The sequence below is a fragment of the Chiloscyllium punctatum genome, chromosome 9 (genome assembly GCF_047496795.1).
Source record: "Chiloscyllium punctatum isolate Juve2018m chromosome 9, sChiPun1.3, whole genome shotgun sequence".
NCBI classification, from domain to species: Eukaryota; Metazoa; Chordata; class Chondrichthyes; order Orectolobiformes; family Hemiscylliidae; genus Chiloscyllium; species Chiloscyllium punctatum.
The window spans coordinates 41,224,366-41,244,218 of record NC_092747.1 but is presented as its reverse complement, the minus strand read 5'-3'; the positions used below and the strand labels follow the sequence as shown (position 1 = coordinate 41,244,218).

Genomic DNA, 19,853 nt, shown 5'->3' with positions numbered 1-19,853 from the left:
GTGCTACAGTTCTCCCAGTCTCTGACCTGCTCTTGTAGTCACTGTTTTTATGGCTAGTCTAGTTCAGTTTCTGGTAAATTATAACTCTTGGGATGATGATAGTGGGAGATTCAATGTGATTAGCATTTTCAACATAAAAATATTCCATGGTGTTTTGCAGTAGAGAAGTGGACATATCTTGAAAGTTTGTTGGTCTGGAGATTTATTGAGATACGGAGGGGCAAGGTTATGTAGGGTTTGGAAAAGGATGAGAATTTTAAAAGTGAAACATTGTTCACTGGTAGTGAGTGCAGGTATGGGGGGACAAAAGATAATGGGGCATGAATCAGTGGAATTTATTCTTTTGTTAATTTTGGATCGAGTTTACTGTATCCCAGTCAGGAGTATGTTGGAGTAGTCAAATCTGAAGGTAACTAAAGCTGGAGCGAGGGTTTCAATAGCAGGAGAGTTGATAAAGATTGATCACAGATAGAAATAGGTAGTCGTAGTGACAAATGAATATATAGCTTATCTGAGGGTAAGATATAATGCACAAATTGTGGAACTGTGCTTTAAAGCTGCTTGGGAGAGGGATAGAATTGTTGGTCATATTGTCTTCCCAATATTTAATTGAAGGAAATTCTTTTCATCCTGTATTGAATATTGATAAGCAATCTAAAATTTGGTTTCAGTAGATGTGTAAATCGGAGTGGTGGTGAGGTAGAAATTGGTTTCATCAGTGGGAATTGACATGTTTTAGGATCATGTTGTGAAAAGATATCATGTTAAATGAAAAATGGGTAAATGGGTAAGTGTTGTACTTTCTCTGATTGCATGGGGAAAGTGTTGTAGCAATGTGGAAAAGTGTGGGAATGTCCAAGTGGGAACAGTCCCTGCAAAATGCTGACAGTGGAGGGGAGGAAAAGTTATGTTTAGGGTAATGAGGAAAACAGAAGTGTTGCACCTCCTGCAAGATTAGTGAGGAGGGAAGAGGTAAACGGGCAAGAATTGCATCTTCTGTGGAATGCAACACAATGTCCCCAGTCCAACATTTCTGTCTCCGGTCTGTTGCAGTGCTCTAGGGAGGCTCAACATAAACTTGAGAATGACATCTCCTCTTCTGCTTGGGGACCTGACAACCTTCAGGACCCAAAATCAAGTTTGATAGTTTTACAGTATGAACATCTCCTTAGCTGTGCACTACTGACCTCCACATCCAGGCCCTGTCATGATATAGGTTACTTTCAGCACAAATAGCCCATTTTCACCAACTCATAGCCCCCATTATCACCTGTCTAACTTCTCTTCCTCCCTGGTTTACTATCAACAATGTGGGTGGGGGTGGGGTTTGGGGGGGGGCGTTGTTGAATGGGGGTGGGTGTGGGGGGTGTTGGACGGAGGGGCAGGGGCTTGTGCCTGGTGTGTTGCTGCCTTGTCTTCCTGAATGGAGAGCAGACTTTAAAAAAAACTCCAAGTCCCAGAGGAAAGGCACTTAATTGATTAACCCAATAAGCAATTATCTGAACGAAATCTGATGCCCGCCCATTTCCTTCAGATAATTGAGGTCCCTCTGTACAGGGAGAACTAGCAAATTGGTTACAGAACTGGCTCGAAGGTAGAGGACAGAGGGTGGTGGTGGAGGGTTGTTTTTCAGACTGGAGGCCTGTGATCAGTGGAGTGCTACAAGGCTCGGTGCTGGGTCCATTACTCCATCATTCATAAAAATGAGTTGGATATGAACAAAGGAGGTTAAGTTAGTAAGTTTGCAGATGACTGGGAGTGTAGTGAACAGTGAAGAAGGTTACCTCAGATTACAACAAGATCTCGATCAGATGGGCCAGTGGACTGAGGAGTGGTAGATGGAGTGTATTTAGATAAATGTGAGGTGCTGCATTTTGGGAAAACAAAACTTAGCAGGACGTATACATTTAATGATAAAGTCTGAGGGTGTTTTGCCTGACAAAAAGACCTTGGAGTGCAGGTTTACACCTCCTTGAAAGTAGAGTCACCAGTAGATAGGATAGTGAAGAAGGCATTTGATATGCTTTCCTTTATTGGTCAGAGCATTGAGTATAGAAGTTGGGAGGTCATGTTGCGGCTGTACAAGATGTTGGTTAGGCCACCTTTGGAATATTCGTGCAGTTCTGGTCTCCTTCCTATGGGGAAGGGTGTTGTGAAGCTTGAAAGGGTTCAGAAAAGATTTACAAGGATGTTGCCAGGGTTGAAGGATTTGAATTATAGGGAGAGGCAGAATAGGCTAGGGCTGTTTTCCCTGGAGCGTTGAAGGCTGAGGGGTGACCTCATAGAGGTTTATAAAATCATGAGGGGCTTGCATAGGATAAATAGACAAGGTCATTACCCTGGGGTTGGGGAGTCCAGAACTAGAGGGCACAGGTTTAGGGTGACAGATATAAAAGGGACTTACTTAAGGGGCAACGTTTTCATCCAGAGGGTGGTATGTGTGTGGAATGAGCTACCAGAGGAAGTGGTGGAGGCTGGTACAATTGTAACATTTGAATAGGAAGGATTTAGAGGGATCTGGGCCAAGTGCTGGCAAATGGGACTAGATTAGGTTGGGATATCTGGTTGGCACAGACATGTTGGACCAAAGGGTTTATTTCCATGCTGTACATCTCTATGACTCTATATGAATACTTATCCAAACCCTCACATAGTAGACTTGCATGCAAAATGGGCAGAGGGGCTGCTTTCACAAAGCTGAACATGAGCCATGCATACAAAACAATTGCGATTAGATGAGGAATCCCAGATATTATAATTAATACACATAAGGGTTTGTACCAATATATGAGATTGCCTTTAGAGGTGTCATCAGCATGTACCATTTTCCAGCGGATAATGGAGAACATTTTTCAAGCTATACCCCAGGCTGCGATTTATCTGAGTTTACGTGCTAACAACTGGGAAGACCAATAAGTGAATTTAGAGAACTTGGATGCAGTGCTTAAACATCCATCCCAGGGTGGTGTGCACTGTAAGGGGAAAAAAATGTGTGTTCCAGGCACCTCAAGTGACCTATCTAGGCTATAGAGTCGTCAAGACCAGGCTATACCCGCTGAAAGATAGTGAGGGTAATCAATAGGTACCCCAGCTCCCACATCTGTACTGGAGTTTAGGTCTTGCCTTTAGTTGTTGAATTATTATGGAAAATTCATACATACATACATACAGAGATGTACTGAATGGAAACAGACCCTTCAGTCCATCCTGTCCACGCCGAACAGATATCCCAACCCAATCCAGTCCCACCTACCAGCACCTGGGCCATATCCCTCCAAACCCTTCCTATTCATATACCCATCCAAATGCCTCTTAAATGTTGCAATTGTACCAGCCTCCACCACCCCCTCTGGCAGCACATTCCATACACGTACCACCCTCTGCATGAAAAAGTTGGCCCGTAGGTCTCTTATATCTTTCCCCTCTCACCCTGAACCTATGCCCTCTGGACTCCCCGACCCCAGGCAAAAGACTTTGCCTATTTACCCTACCCATGCCCTTCATAATTTTGTATACCTCTAAAAGGTCACCCCTCAGTCTCTGATGCTCCAGGGAAAACAGCCCCAGCCTGTTCAGCCTCTCCCTATAGCTCAAATCCTCCAACCCTGGTAACATCCTTGTAAACCTTTTCTGAACACATCCAAGTTTCACAACATCTTTCCTATAGGAAGGAGACCAGAATTACATGCAACCTTCCAACAGTGGCCTAACCAATGTCCTGTACAGCCGCAATTCCTGTACTCAATACTCTGACCAATAAAGGAATACATACCAAATGCCTTCTTCACTATCCTATCTACCTGCGGCTCCACATTCAAGGAGCTATGAACCTGCACTCCAAGGTCTCTTTGTTCAGCAACACTCCCTAGGACCTTACCATTAAGTATGTAAGTCCTGCTAAGATTTGCTTTCCCAAAATGCAACATCCCGCATTTATCTGAATTAAACTCCATCTGCCAGTTCTCAGCCCATTGGTCAAGATCCTGTTGTAATCTGAAGTAACCCCCTTCGCTGTCCACTACACCTCCAATTTTGGTGTAATCTGCAAATTTACTAACTGTACCTTTTATGCTCGCACCCTAATAATTTATGTAAATGACAGAAAGCATACACTGGCACCCTTACATCTGCTATTGAAAAAGGATCAAATTTGGAAATGGTCTTGTAGCTGAGAGATAGCCTTTAGGGGAGTAAAGAAGCAGCTAAAGTGTTGGTAAACTTTGATCCCAAGCGCGATGTGGTGCTGAGATGTGATGCCTCCCTGTACAGTGTCAGAGTAGTGCTGGCTCACCGGTAGCCCATGGGAGAGGAACGCCTGAGAATTAGTGCTTCCTGGACTTTGGCTAATGCCAAACGAAAATACGCCTAGACAGAGAAGGAAGGTTTTGTGGTTGTCTTGGTGTGAGAAATTTCACTAATACCTTTTATTGATGTGAATTTATAATAGTAATGGACCGCAACTTCTTACTAGGGCTACTTAAAGAGGACAGGGCCATGCTGCCCATAGCTTCAGGTCAAATTCAGTGGTGGGCTGTTAGTCTGAGTGCATACAGTTATGAACTGGAGGCCAAGTGGCAAATGCGATGTTTTGAACTGCCTCCCACTGGTGGGAAAACCACCAGTGGTGCCACTGCTTGATGTCTGTTCTGGTTTTAAATTTTCCAGACACCCTTTTGGTCACTGCTAACAATATCAGATTGTGGGCACACAGATCCTGTCCTTGCAAAACTAAAACAGCTGGTGGTGATGGGGGGGATATGAAAGGGCCATCACAGCCAGGATTGAAACCTTTCTGGACCCAGCGAGACCAGATCACCACAGAGGATGGCATATTATTATAGAGAGCAAGACTGATTGTCCTAAACAAAGGTTGCTGTCAGAGTGGTTGGTGGCTCAGTGGTTAGCACACAACACCAGTGGTTAGCCTCACAACACCAGGGTCTCAGGTTCGATTCCAGCCTTGAACGACTGTCTGTGTGGAGTTTGCACATTCTCCCCGTGTCTGCGTGGGTTTCCTCTGGTGCTCTGGTTTCCTCCCACAATTCAAAGATGTGCAGGTCAGGTGAATTGGCCATGCTAAATTGTCCACAGTGCTACGTGCATTAGTCAGAGGGAGATGGGTTTGGGTGGGTTACTCTTCAGATGGTTGGTGCGGACTGGTTGGGATGAAGGACCTGTTTCCACACTGTAGGCAATCCAATCTAATCTAGTCAGATACTGATGGAACTGCACTAGGGTCATCCAGAAGTTTCCAAAATGAAGTTGTTGGTGAGAAGTTATGTCTGGCAGCCAGACTGGATGCTGACATAGCTGCGTTGGTAGGACAGTGCCCAATGTGCCAACAAGGACAAAATTACTGCCAGCAGCTCCTCCACATTCATGCAATGGCTGGGTAAAACCTGGATTAGGTTACACTTCCTCGATGCCAGTCCTTTCATTGGCTCAATGTGGCCCATTCAAAGTGGTCGGCCGTGCACAGAGTTCATTTGTCAGACATTGGGATGACAATTGAAAAGCTGTGAGCATCTTTTGCAATTCATGGACCATCATTTAAAGTAAGGGTTTCAAGTGTATCCTCAAGTTGAATAGCACTCGGCATATAAAGACAGCTTCATATCCTCCCATTGTCCAAAGGTCAGGTAGAAAGAGTAGTCCAAACCTTGAAGGCAGTCTTAAAGAAGCAACCTACAGCTTCACATGATACCAAACTGTCCCAATTCCTGTTTGATTATAGGATCACCTCTCCCACAAAGACAGTTTCAGCAGAGTTGCTAATTCCGCACCAGGTTAAATCTGATCTTCCTGGACCTGGGGGAGGGTTGTGAAACAGCATCAGGATCACCACTGCTCCTCTAAGAGAGGTAGTTATTTCAGGGGATGAAGTTTGGTGTCAAAACCACAGAGTGGCTCTGCGTCAGTAAGAGGCACGGTCAATGCGAGGTCACATTAGTTCACACACAGTTCACATACCTGAGGAAGTCCTGATAGCTGCAACTCCCAAATGGGGCAGGAGCAAAATGTACCTGGCCCCTCAGAACATCCAGCAAGGTTGTCAGAACCCATAGGTTCTCCCTCTCCACCTAGCATCAAAGAAACTCCTGAGGATGAAATGGATACAGCAAATGTGGCCTCAAATCCGTTATTGCCTGAAGATTAATTTCTTCCGAGACACTCCAGGCACAAGAGGTGGGTCATGGGCCAGTACATGCAGCCAATGGGCCTATGTCCCAGGACTTGGAGGGAGAGGGATGTAGTGATTGGAACAAGGTCAGCAAGGTGGAACTCATAGAATATTACTTCCCTGATTGGGGTTGTTAACCTGGTCTAATCAGTGAGTCCTGGCTGACAGACGTAAACAGGAATGTTGGGGTTCTGTTCATTCTCTTTGAGACGGCTCTGAGGTAGCTGGGTCGGTGTCATATACTATACATGTGTAAATAAAGGGTGACTTAGTGACAAGATACCTGCCTTTGTAGAGTTATTTCAAATATAGATAGTAAATAATTGAGGTCCTGAGGACTGATACATATGTCATTCAAATAGTTGCATCTTCTGAACCAGAAAAATATCCATTTTTCTCCGCTTTGCCTTCTATGTGCTAACCAATCTTCAATACATAATTGGTTGTCCCCAATACTATGAACTCCAGTGTTGTACAATAACTATTAATGTAGCATATTATCAAATGCATCCTGAAAATCTAAATACATTACATCTACAGTTCCACTTCACTAGTGATGGCTGCAAAGAGGCCCCATAAAAGCAAGTTTTAAATTGGTTTTCTGAAGATAAAAAGCATAAGTGTGCATTGAGGGTTCCACGGAGATGATCATTGCTGCAGTCATTAACTTCCATCAATTCATGACTGCACGCGCATTCCTGACAGCGAGAATATTGGCCATTGGGCTCAATATTATCTCTGTTTCTCGCTCCACAAATGTTGCTAGACCTGTTGGACTTCAGCATTTCCTATTTTTATTCCAAATTTCCAGCATCTGCAGTATTTTTCTTCTTTTTGAATGCCCATTAAGATTTTGGGCAATCCTTCTCTTCCTGTATCATACTTTCTCCTTTATATGAGAATGTTGAGGTGGGCTTTTCTTTCTTGTCAGTTTAAAATTTTGATTTCAATAATGGGAACAGTGGAAGTAATTTTAAATTCTCTATTTTGGTGACCATGGGAGGTGGAGTTATGGTAAACATCATAAGACAATAGGATGATAAGAAATAGGAGCAGAATTAGGCCATTGAATCCATTCTTTCCCAATTATCCTCCAGTTCTTCTGTGCATTCCAGTGGGGCTTTCATTTTTATGTAGCATCAATTTGCTTTCAGTTGAGTTGGTGGCTTCTTTGCAATTGCTAAGAAGCTCTAACCCACTAAATGATGATGAAATTGGGGCTCTATTTAATTTTAATTGCAGAGTTGTTCAAACACCAGTGCAATGCCTTATTTGTGATGAGTTTCTTCATAGGTGAGCCTTGTTGTAAACCCATTGAGAGAAAGATATATTACTGTGGGTTGATGTAGCTGGTTTTGCCGCAATACCTGGTTTTTAAGAAAAATTATCATTTTCAAACATTAGATTCAAAATGTTGTTCATAGGAACAGGCGTGGTCTCCTCAAATGTGTTATCTTCTTCACAGGTCTCCTTTCATAGTTCTTCAGCTATTGTTACTGCTTTAATTACTATATTCTTACGAATGGTTACATATTCAAGGACTTGTCCAGAATCAGTTGGGATCCCTTTTGGCGTCCCTTGGTTGTGGGGTAAGGACAGGAAATTGGGTGTGAGCAATGTTGAATCAACTATGATCCTACTGAATAGTATAGCAGAATTGAAGGTCTGAATGGCCTACTGCTCTTGCTATTTGTTATGACCTTATGGTCTTTCCTTTTTCATTTTGTCGCTAACTAATTTTTTTTTTAGTTAGTTCAGTGGATTGGTATTTTCACATTTTATTTATCTGTTGATGTATTTCTTAAATTATTTGCAATATAGATAATGAATAGTGGTGAATATTGTAATGTTAAGTGAATAGATGTCATATCAAATCAAAGTGTCATTTGCACCTCAACTACAATGGTCATTTCCAGTAAAAGCAGGGCTGTGGGGGGCAAATCATTGAGTGTATTTAAGACAGAGATAGGTTCTTGATTAGTATGGGATCAAGGTTTACAGGGAGAAGGCAGAAGAATGGAGTTGAGAAACCTATCAGCTGTGATCAAATGGCAGACCAGACTCAATGAGCCAAATAGCCTAATTCTGCTCCTGTATCTTATGGTCTTGAGTTCAGAAGCTGGTATGTCTTATAGTAATTAGGCAGGTAAGACCAAGTACTGCATGTAATTTTGATCATGTTACCTGAGAGGTATATTTGCCATAGAAAGAGTGTAATGAAAAGTTCACCAGGCTGATTCCAGTGATGGGAAGACTGCTGGAAAGATTAGTTTGACAGGACCTGTGTTCACTAGAGTTGAGAAGAATGAAGGTGTCTGATTGAAGTGTATAAAATTCTAACAGGGTTAAATAGACCAGATGCAGGAAAGATTCTTCCCCTGGCTTGGGAGCCTAGAACCAGTGACCACAGTCTCAGGATACGGAATCGGCTAAATAGATCTGAGACCTGTAACTAAGACCTTGCCACAGAAAGCAGTTGAGGCTAAACGTCATAAGGTTTCAAGGAGGAGAACACCATAAGACCATTAGACATAAGAGTGAAAATAAGGCCATTCGGCCTATTGCGTCCACTCTATCATTCAATCATGGCTGATGGGCATTTCAATGCCATTTACCTGCATTCTCCCCGTAGCCCTTAATTCCTTGCGAGATTAAGAATTTATCTATCTCTGCCTTGAAGACACTTAATGTCCCGGCCTCCACTGCACTGTGTGGCAATGAATTCGACAGGCCCACCACTCTCTGGCTGAAGAAATGTCTCCTCATTTCCATTTTAAATTGACCTCTCTAATTCTAAGGCTGTGCTCACAGGTCCTAGTATCCCCACCTGACAGAAACAAATTATCAGCATCCACCCTTTCTAAGCCATGCATTATCTTGTAAGTTTTTGTGAGATCTCCTCTCAACCTTTAAACTCTAATGAATACAATCCCAGGATAGTCAGCCATTAATCATATGTTAGGCCTACTATTCCAAGGATCATCTGTGTGAGTCTCCGCTGGACACGCTCCAGTGCCAATATGTCCTTCCTGAGGTGTGGGCCCAAAACTGTACACAGTATTCTAAATGGGCCTAACCAGATCTTTATAAAGTCTCAGTAGCACATTGCTGCTTTTACATTCCAACCCTCTTGAGATAACAGGCAACATTATATTCGCTTTCTCAACCATGGACTCAACCTGCAAGTTAACCTTTAGAGAATCCTGGACTAGCACTCCCAGATCCCTTTGTACTTTGGCTTTGAATATTCTCACCATTGAGAAAATAGTCTATGTCTGTATTCTTTTTTCCAAAGTGCAAGACCTCACATATGCTCACATTGAATTTCTTTGGCCATTTGGGGGCGGCACGGTGGCACAGTGGTTAGCGCTGCTGCCTCACAGCGCCAGAGACCTGGGTTCAATTCCCGCATCAGGCGACTGACTGTGTGGAGTTTGCACTTTCTCCCCGTGTCTGCGTGGGTTTCCTCCGGGTGCTCCGGTTTCCTCCCACAGTCCAAAGATGTGCAGGGCAGGTGAATTGGCCATGCTAGATTGTCCATAGCGTTAGGTAAGGGGTAGATGTAGGGGTATGGGTGGGTTGCGCTTCGGCGGGGCGGTGTGGACTTGTTGGGCCGAAGGGCCTGTTTCCACACTGTAAGTAATCTAATCTAATCTAATCTAATCTAATTTCCTAGACCACTGTCCTAAACTGTCTAAGTCTGCGGCCCCAACACTGAACTCTGCGGGACACCATTTGTCACTAGCTGCCATTCCAAAAAAAGAACCTTTTATCCCAACTCTCTGCCTTCTGTCAGACAGCCAATCCTCAATCCATGCCAGCAGCTCACCTCGAACACCACGGGCCCTCATCTTACTCAGCAGCCTCCTGTGAGGCACCGTATCAAAGGAGAGTTTAACAAAGTTAAGAGTTTAGAACTTGCGGCGGAAGGGACCAAAGGATAGGGTAAAAGGTGGGAACAGGCTATTGATTTGGATGCTGAGTGGTAATGTCACCGGGCTAGTAATCCAGAACACCAGGTTAATGTTCTAGGGGACATAAGTTCTAATACCACCATGGAAGATGTTGATTGTCACAAGCTGGGAACCCTCCCCTTTCAGTTCTATCTTGATTTAGCCCTTCCCTCTTTCCCAACCTTTTCCTTTTGGTAATTCATCAATTGCTTATTTTGTGAAATGGGTGATTTTGTTCAAATAAACCACCAAAAGAGCTGAAATCTGAGAGCTGGGCACCATAGAGTCCTATTTAATTTGAGGGGGGGGGGGGGTTTGTTATGAGTATGAGAGAGAGTGTATTTTCACTAGATTTAGTTCCCTCCATTATTTCTCTACCTTCTATTTCCTTCTATTTCCTAAGTCCAATTCTGGTTCTCTGAAATTGACGATGTTATCACTGATAGATTAATGTTCATGTTAATCAAATATGGCTCATGACCTTTTTTGAATTTTACCATGGCTAGTTCCTTTGTTGGATCTAAAACAATTGTTTCAGGAAACTAGCGCAGTCACACTCAGAAAATCTTCAACTTTTCTGATATACTTAATCTAACAATATCAAAACAGAAACAAGAGCTTCTTTAAGTATATAAAAAGGAAGAGGCAAAAATGAACATACACCCCGTAGAGAATGAGGCTGGGGAAATAATAATGGGAAACCAGGAAATGGATGTGAAGTTGAATAAATACATCATTCTTCACTTGAATAGCATTCTAAAAAATAGTTCTGTTCTGAAGAAGTCATATCAGACTCGAAACATTAACTTTGTTTTTTTTCCACAGATATTTTCAGACCTACTGAATTTCTCCAGCAGTTTGTTTTTACCATTAAATGATCAGTTATTTATCTGCTAAACAGCATTTTAATGTGTGTTAACAAAACTCTATTTTCAATACATTTTATAAAATCCTGATGTAGTTCACATTCCAGTGTTTATTTGATCCTGTATTGGCATCTCAAATGTGTTGAACCGTCTTGCATTGTTTCTATCACAGTGACATGAAGAGTGCTGCAAATTGAAGCATGGTGTTGTGATCTTAATTTATTTCAACATGAACCTTGATTGCTTATCCACTCTGATATTAACAGAAGAGTGAATTTCAGTGATGAACTCAAGGTGCAAATGCAGACTAAATTGACACCCAGAAATGGCCTAAACTTAATCTTTAAGTTCAAGCAGATGTAGTTGTTGGAAAATAGGAAAGCTGCCTTTTTAATCTGCTGAAGCATCCTGACTACTGTCAATAGAAAGGCTGGAAGAGTTGACGGTATTTACTGCTGATGGTTCAGAAAAATAGATGTTTAATACGATAATATGGTTGAATGGACGCTATAAAAGTGTTAAGTTAGATTAACTTGCCCCCATTTCAACAATGTTGCTTGTGGAGGTCTGACAGTACTGCAAATCTCTTTGTAATATGGTGGAGTTTTGTACTGATCAGGTACATTTGTAACACTATGATTTGAAATTATAATTGAACTTGAATAAATGCAACATTTGGATTGCTTGCCAAGTTGCCAACCATACTGGGATCATGTGATCGGATAACATAAAAGCTGGTGCAAGAAATTAAGATGTAATACTGGTATCTTTTATATTTCTAGCACCTAATTTCAGATTTGGCCTTGAATGCTTTATTATGATTTCGTAGAGGAAGTGGCAATTGTTCAGCCCTGATATCCCTCGTTAATCTCAAAATCGTAGTTGCAGTACCCTGATTTGTGAAATACTCATCTTTTTTAGATAGGACTGCTAGCCAACACAGAAATCATAAGTTGGTTGAGCTCTGGGAAAAAGCCAGATGGAAAATTTGCACTGCGTTTTCCTATTGTATGCTCGAGGAAAGTCTTATCTTTTGTTAAGGGTGGTCTGTTGGCAATTGTTAACTGTCATGTGTACAGGGCTCGAAATCTACTTAAAGCATAAAATTTAATTTCCTTTATATTGTGCAAAGGAGCCATATCTTGTTTGCTACTTGGTAGCAGTTGATTTCAAAAAGATACAAGAATGTAAATTTAAGGATTCCAAATGGTAAGTTGCAATTCCACCATCATTACAAAATCTGTTTTTGAATTTAGCTGTAGGGATTCAGAGCATTTGGGTAGGTTTCTTCATATTTGATACAAAATGAATGAGGTGCATTGTAATCATATATTTTAAGCCTTTTTTGTTTTAAAGAAACACTGCGTTGGATGCAACTAAGAATCAGTTTGCAGCTTGCTGCTCAAGAAATAAAAATCTTGATATAAGGGATAGCAAATTAACTAAAATTAATACTCCTACACCATTTATCTTGGTAAATCTTGAAGACTAAAACTGTAAACAAACAATTACATTTAATACTAGCAATTTAGAATAAATGCTAGTTTTAAACTGTAGTTCTTTATTTTTAAATGTTTTTAACAGGCTGATTATTTTTACAGTTGAAAATTCCAGCTGGCTTCCTGTCGTTGTGACCTGTTATCATCCATGCCTAACAGCAAATAAACACTTGTCTTGCATGTTCAAATGACCTAAAGCTTAACTCCTTTCATAGAAATCAACTTCCATGCTTTTAAGAAAGCAGCTTGCTTTTTGAGGTGTTCCAGTTTTATTTTTGTCCGTAATCTGATTGTGTAGGTACAGTATTTCCAATTCATCCATATGGGCTTCTGGAGTTGCGAGTAGATTATAAATTGAGTGGCATAAGACCTTAAATAATCTCTGAAGAACTCTCAAAATTAAAATGAATATTAGATTGCTTTAGAGTTTTTACTGAATTAATTTTACTGCAGGGGACTTGCAAATTCATTGTGCTGACTGTGTGATGCTCTAGGTCTTTTGGAATCCAAACACAATTAGCTGAGTCATATCCGTGTTTACATTTCTTATTTGCTGCCTTGATTTTGACAGTTGTGGGCCTGAAAGTTTATAGAAAGGGCTTGTTTGAGTAGTGCTACCCTGACTCCAAGTTAATCCCAAATGAGTATAACAGCAACAGTTAGCATCAGCAAATGCAAGAGTAATCAAATAAATTGGAGCATTTTTCAAACCTTTATTTTTATCAATGGTAGGTATTTCTAGTTAACCTGTTCAGGTATGTTATGCCACATCTCTGGAGCATGTGCGACTTGAAGCTGGGCCTTCTGACTCCGAGGTAGGAATACTATCACAATGCTACTTGATCCTTTTGATTGTATGTGCATAACATATGTGAGGCCTTTGTGATCCCTTGTATTCTTTTAAATTATTTGAGGGGAATAGAAGGATACTGGTCTGAAACCAGTAACTTTTTTAAAAAAAAAAGTTGAGTTATTAACTCAAAGGATTACTGTATGTAACTCATTAGTCAAAGCACTGCTGGCAACTGACATATTTCAGAGCCCCTTACTCTTTTGGCCCAAAAATTTTAAAGGGAGACCCTTAATCTACTTTTATTTCTATTTGAGTTCCCTTGTATGTTATGGAAAATGATTGTGTGATGCAGCTTTCAGGAATTTGTTTTGATTTTTCTCAGTATAAGAATTGCTTTTTGAGCTAGGAGGTTCTTCCAGTGGTCTGATTTGTCTCCAACAAAACCCAGAGAGGGGTCACCTGTTGGTAAGTATTTTTCCACTTCCAGCTGGATAGAAAATTGAGCTGGAAAAAGTGTAGCAGGTCAAGTAGCAGAGGAGGAGGAGAATCAACGTTTCAGGTTAGAACCTTTCATCTGGACTAGGGGAGGTAAGGGGACAGTGAGATAAATGGGGGGCGGGGGGTTCAGGCTGGGGGAAAGGTGGATAGGATGGCGATAGGTGGATGCAGGTAGATACCTGTGACTGGTCAGTGGGAGGGGTGGAGCCGATAGACGAGAAGGAAGATGAATGGGTCTGGTCAGGTTAAGGGGGAGGGGGTAGAGAGGAAGGACACGGCCTGGGATGAGGTTGGGTGGGAGGTGGGGCAATTTGGAAGCTAGTGAACTCCATGTTAAAGCTGTATGGTTGTAAGATGACCTTGGCTCCTTTTGATAGTCCCTAAACCTTCCTGAAAGACTTCAGATATTTAATTAGGACTTCACCCAGGAAGCCATTTTCTAATCAAACAATGTTGAGCAAATCTAGGCGAATCTTTCTCAACTAATTTTGTCCCATAAAACTTGGGCCTGAGCCTTTTACTGCAATCATAAGCGACCAGAACAAAAATTGTACCCTTAATCTGTAAAGATTCCCCTATCAATCTCCATTAGAACTGGATGAACACTTAACTGGATGTTATTGTAATTGGTTCTGATTTGGATATTCGAAGCAATTTAACTGTTCCAAACCAGATGTTGCACTGTCCAGGGTGTACACTCTCCTGGATATCTGCCTAGGAGTTCTCTTACCCAACTTAGATCAAGTAGGATTCCTTTGCTGTCTCCAGTCTGCATATCAGCACCACAATTGCTTGCTGGCCCAGAACCTGAAGAAAATTGTAATCATTTTGGCTGAGGATTGGCTTTGTTTTGGGCTTTTGCAGTGGGCTAACCTAGAGCTCCTGTTTTCAGGGTATGTCATGAGTGAGGCAGTGCAATTGCCGTTATTCAAGTGGTGTTCCCCAAGCTCAGTCGGACTGGCGACGGTATCCACTTTCAATGGGATACACTGCAACTCATATGCCTCACTTGCTACCTTTTCCAATTTAAAACCACTAGTAATATTTGTTTGAAGTCCAGTTGGGAATCAGCTGGTAGGTGCTTTTATGTAGTTACATCATTAATCCCACATACCAAATGATCTTTCAGCATCTCATTAAGTGTTAAATCAAAGTCACATGCCTCTGCCAGTCATCTTAACCTCGTCAAAAATTCTGACATGGGATACCCCTGGTTCTTGAATTAGCGAGTAAAAATTACAGTGCCTCAGAATCAGGCTTAGGGTCATATTTTTCCTTAACTAAATCTGTCAACTCTTGAAAGGTTGTAGTATCTGGTGCCTTAGGGAAAGTTAGGATCCTAATAACCGAAAGAGCTGTGGGTCAACAAGCTGTCGGGAGAATTACTTGTTGCTTTTCATCTTCCTCAATGTCATTTTTTCTGAAAAAAACCACCACATTCATTCTACATACTAGGCCCAGTCTTCGATGGCAAGGTCGAACAAGTCAAGCCTTCCAAATAAGATCATAATGTCAGAAATCCTTATCCCAACTCAAAAGACAACTGTTGAGTGAATTTCTTCAGCAATGTGCTTTACTGTTGTCGCCACTGAAATAACTCCACAGAGGCCGGTATCTGTAATAAGTCTTTGACACTGCTCCAACTCCCTCAGAGCCAGATCACAGATTGTCAGTAAGCCTGACATTCTTCATTTTATCTGTCAGCCAGGGCTCACAATTTGATCATATCAACATCCCCGATCAGCGAATTCCTATTCTGAGGTCCACTTGGCTGACATTGTTGCAATCACTAAACACTATAATTTCTGCATTCAGAACATACCCACTTGCCTTACACTGGCCATCAGCACTTGTACAACCATTTTGGGACTTTTGAAATATGTGTGATCTGCATGAATGTCACTGGAGCAAATAACCAAAATGAATGAGGAACATAATTTGTTCACAACTCATCGCAATCCCAATCCCAATCTCTGCGGGGATCTCAGCCTCACTAAGATTTTAAGTACTGCTTCCTTAAACTAGATGCCATGTTAAGATCCTGTACTATAGATCCTGTCGGACATACCTACATAGCTTAAAGGATTCATCATGGAACTCTTAATCACAGGTCATTGCTTGAGCTCCATGATGGGTGATTTAATGTTCCAAAATATTTTTCTTGTTTTTGCCAAAAAATGTCCTTCAACTGAATATTCAATGCTATATTTTGTAAGTTGAAAATCTCAATTAATTGAGCTTTCTGATTATATGTTATTAACCAAATCATTAGAAGGAACAGTTGATGAACCATTGGTACATTGGATACTTGTTCTCATTCATAATATGGCATCGTCACCATTACAGCACCCCATGTTATTCGATATTTTTGCGCTCAAGTCTGAGAGACAGATGAGACCAAAGTAATGTCTCAAAACCAAAAATGCTGCCAATTGATCCGTACCTAGCATCATAACTGTACGACAGGCTTAATGGATCAGCTGCATTTTCTTGACTCTCAGTTTCATATGTTGGTAATGTTACAATGACTAGGATGAGAAAAATGATGGTACATAGACAGTGTTGTGAATATTCCAAAAATAGGAAGGAAGGCAAGTGGTGAGAATGACAGAGTCTGCGGAGGGACATGAACAGTTTAGGCGAGTGGACATTGGAATGTAATGTAGGAAAATGTAGGTATGCAGGAAAAATGGAGAAGCTGAATATCATTTACATAAAAAAATGTTGCAGGAAGTACAGAACAGAGATTCTGGAGTCCAGTGCATAAATCACAAAGGCCCAGCAAGTTCAGTTGGTATAAGAGAAAACCATGGAATGTTGGCCTTTATTTCAAAGAGATTGGAATATGAAAGTCTGCATGTTTTGCTAAAACTATACAAGGCATTAGTTAGACCACTGCTGAAGTACTGTGAACAGTTTTGGGCCCTTATCTAAAGAAAAATACTTGGTCAATTGGAGACAGTCCAGAGTTGGTTCACTAGGTTGATACTGGATATGGTGGGACTGTCTTATGAGGAGAAGTTGAGTATGTTGGGCCTGTACTACTTTAGAAGAATGAGAGAAAATCTTTTTGAAACATAAAATATTCTTAGGAGACTTGACAGGGTAGATGCAGAAAGAGGTCTACCTAGTGTGAGAATCTAGGACTAGAGGGTATGACTTCCAAATAAAGGGTCACACATTTTAATGCATGATGAGGAATTTCTTTGAGGGTACTGCATCTGTGGAATTCTTTACCACAGAGTGCTGTCGAAGTTGGGTTGATAGGTATATTTATTACTGAGAGAGACAGACTTTTAAACAGTATGGGAGTCCCAGAGTTGAGGGGAAAGCCTACGAAAGTGGTATTGAGGGGTATCAGGTCAGCCATGATAGCAGGGCAGACTTTGTGAGCTGAGTGGCCTACATTTGTATTTTATGCTCTTATGGTACAGAGCTGAAAGTAGTAACTCTCAGTAATGGAGAGTATATTGGTTTTAAAACTTAGCTTGGTGAGCCTAATAGGCCATAAATTGCAAAACATCTGGTTCAACTTTAGACATTGGTTGGGGAAAGGGCGATGGGAAATGTTTAGAAGTATGGGATAGGACAGCTAGAAAAAATTGCAGAATAAAAGTTACATGATTTCCCAATAAGTGGAAGAGTAGCAGGAAAAAGAAATAGAAAATCTTAGAAGTATAATAGTGATAGAGTCCACTTTTTGGATTTTTGAATAAACGCATGATTGTGCACCCTGTAGGATCTGGTTGGAATGTACTAAGATAAAAGATATAAAGTCTTGCCATTTACCAAAATTATCAACTAGTCTTACTCATAAAATTACATATTAATGAGCTGATTTGTTTAGGTCAAAAGTCTTGTTTAAGGAATATGTTTTATAAATATTATACAAGCCATCTATAAATGTTGTATTAGCCATTAATCATGAGGTCTTTAAATTAAGACCACTCCTAGATATGAAAGCACAACTTGTATACAACTGATTAATCTAGTCCTACAGTGAGCACTGTGTGAATATAAAAATAATTTAAATTTGTATAATGCCTTATTATCACATTTGTCAAAGTGTTTCAAAGTGCTAATTGTTTGAAATGTAGTGATTGTTGTTATGCAAGTCAGTATGGTGGCTATTCTATTTATGAATTTATTCCTGCTTATTTAAATATGATAACTTTATTTGTCAAACTGTTAATCAACAGATGTTTCCCTTTTCCAGGCAAGCTTCTTTCAGCTATGACTAGTTATGATCCGTCGCTACAGTGAGAACAGGATTAGCAGGTCAGCATTTCTCTCTTTTCCATAATACTTTAATCTGACAGCCATTTGTACTTGAAAAAATTTGTCCCTTACTTTATATGTTTGCTTTCAATGGTAAATCTCTTTAACGATATTAAAATAAGTGCTATTTAATTCTCAAAATGTATTGATTATCAGGTTCATCATGATATGCTGTAAAATTTAGCAGCTTTGCCTTTTAGGTATGTGATTTTGTCCAGCTAATGTGCAGCGATAAAGTTTTATAATTAAATTAAATGGAATTGAGTTTGTTGCCTTGTCCTCTTGTTAAATATTGCATGTTGTTTTTAGCAGGTAACTCTGTATCCTCACAAGAAAATATGCCATTAGTAAAGAGGAACATTGAACCCAGGCATCTTTGTCATGGTGCTTTACCTGACGGAATTAGCAATGAACTGGAATGTGTCACAAACAATACTCTAGCAGCCATCATTCGTCAACTCAGTAGTCTCAGTAAGTGTATATATATCCTTTCAGAGTTTATTAAATTTTAAAATCTGAATGACAAATTATCTGGTATCTGCATGTTACCTCATAAGCATTCTTATGCAAATTTTCCTTCCTATCATGCTACTAACTTTTGCATTTTCTTCAAACTTCTTAAGCACGTACACTGTCCCTAATCCTTGATTCTGTTAATGAACTATTCATCAAAGCCTTAAATATACTTCATGACCCAGTAAAAAAAATACTGCTCATCTCTGTCTTAAATGATGTCTTCTTACTCTGAGATTGTGCCTCTGGTCCTAAACTGTCCCTCATGTGAAAGCAGCCTCTGCCAAGCTCATTAGAATCTTCAATGTTTCAGTAAGGTGGCCTCTTGTTTTTCTACACTCCTGTGACTTCAAGCCCAATCTACTCAGTCTCTCCATGTAAGAAAGTCCCTCCACACCTGGAATCACTTTGTGAACCTTCTCTCGACTACCTCCAATACCAAAATCTTTGCTTCACTTAAGGGCCCAGAACTGCTCAGTGTTCCAGCTGTGGTCTGACCCACATCTCACAGTTTTAGAAAGACCTCCCTTTTTCTCCCCCCTACATTTCCTTTGAAATAAAGTCCAACATTGTATTTGCCTTACCTATTACCTGATAGACTGGTTCCCCTTTATCTACCATGTTTGCAACTTCTTCAAGAACTGAAAAAAAAGGTTCAACCATGATTTCTTTTTTATGAAGTCATGCTGATTATGCTTGATAATATTGTGGTTCTAAATGCTCTGTTATTATGTCCTTTTAACAGACTTTGACATTTTCCCAAAGATTGATTTTCAAACTAATTGGCCTACAGTGTCTGTTTTTGTCTCCCTCCCTATTTGAATAAAGCTATTACATTGGCAATTTTCCAATCCTCTGGAACTCTTTCAGAAGATAAGGATTCTTTGAAGATTATTATTAAAGCATCTACTATATCAGTAGCAACTTTGTAGAAAATCCTAAGACTCAAACCATGAAGTCCAAGGGACCTATTGGCCTTTAACCCCATTACATAAGAACATAAGAAGTAGGAGCAAGAATAGACAATTCAGCTATTGAGCCTACTCCACCATTTAATATGATCATAGCTGATCATAGCTGATATCATCTTGGACTTATTTTGACTTTTCTGCCCTACTCTTCATAACCCTTCAACCCATTACTAAATAAATTTGTTCAGTATCCACCATAGTCTGGGGTAATGCATTCTACAGATTCATAACCCGTTGACAGAATTTGTTCTTATCCTTGTTTTAAATATGCTACTCTTTATCCTAAAACTATAACTCTCAG

General features: G+C 40.5%; 1 protein-coding gene across 4 annotated transcripts in view; it reads left to right on the top strand.

The window, feature by feature from the left end:
- The window catches only part of LOC140481325 (actin-binding protein WASF3-like), a 113,032-nt gene that overhangs the window by 2,681 nt on the left and 90,498 nt on the right, over nt 1-19,853 (top strand). For 2 of the 4 annotated variants that reach the window (XM_072577313.1, XM_072577311.1), the window contains exons 2-3: nt 18,007-18,068; nt 18,378-18,539. In XM_072577313.1, the coding sequence (XP_072433414.1) occupies nt 18,407-18,539 (133 nt within the window). In that variant the 5' untranslated portion in view covers nt 18,007-18,068; nt 18,378-18,406. Of the gene's footprint in view, nt 1-18,006; nt 18,069-18,377; nt 18,540-19,853 lie in introns of those variants that run through there. The other 2 variants (XM_072577312.1, XM_072577314.1) reach the window with 2 other exon arrangements.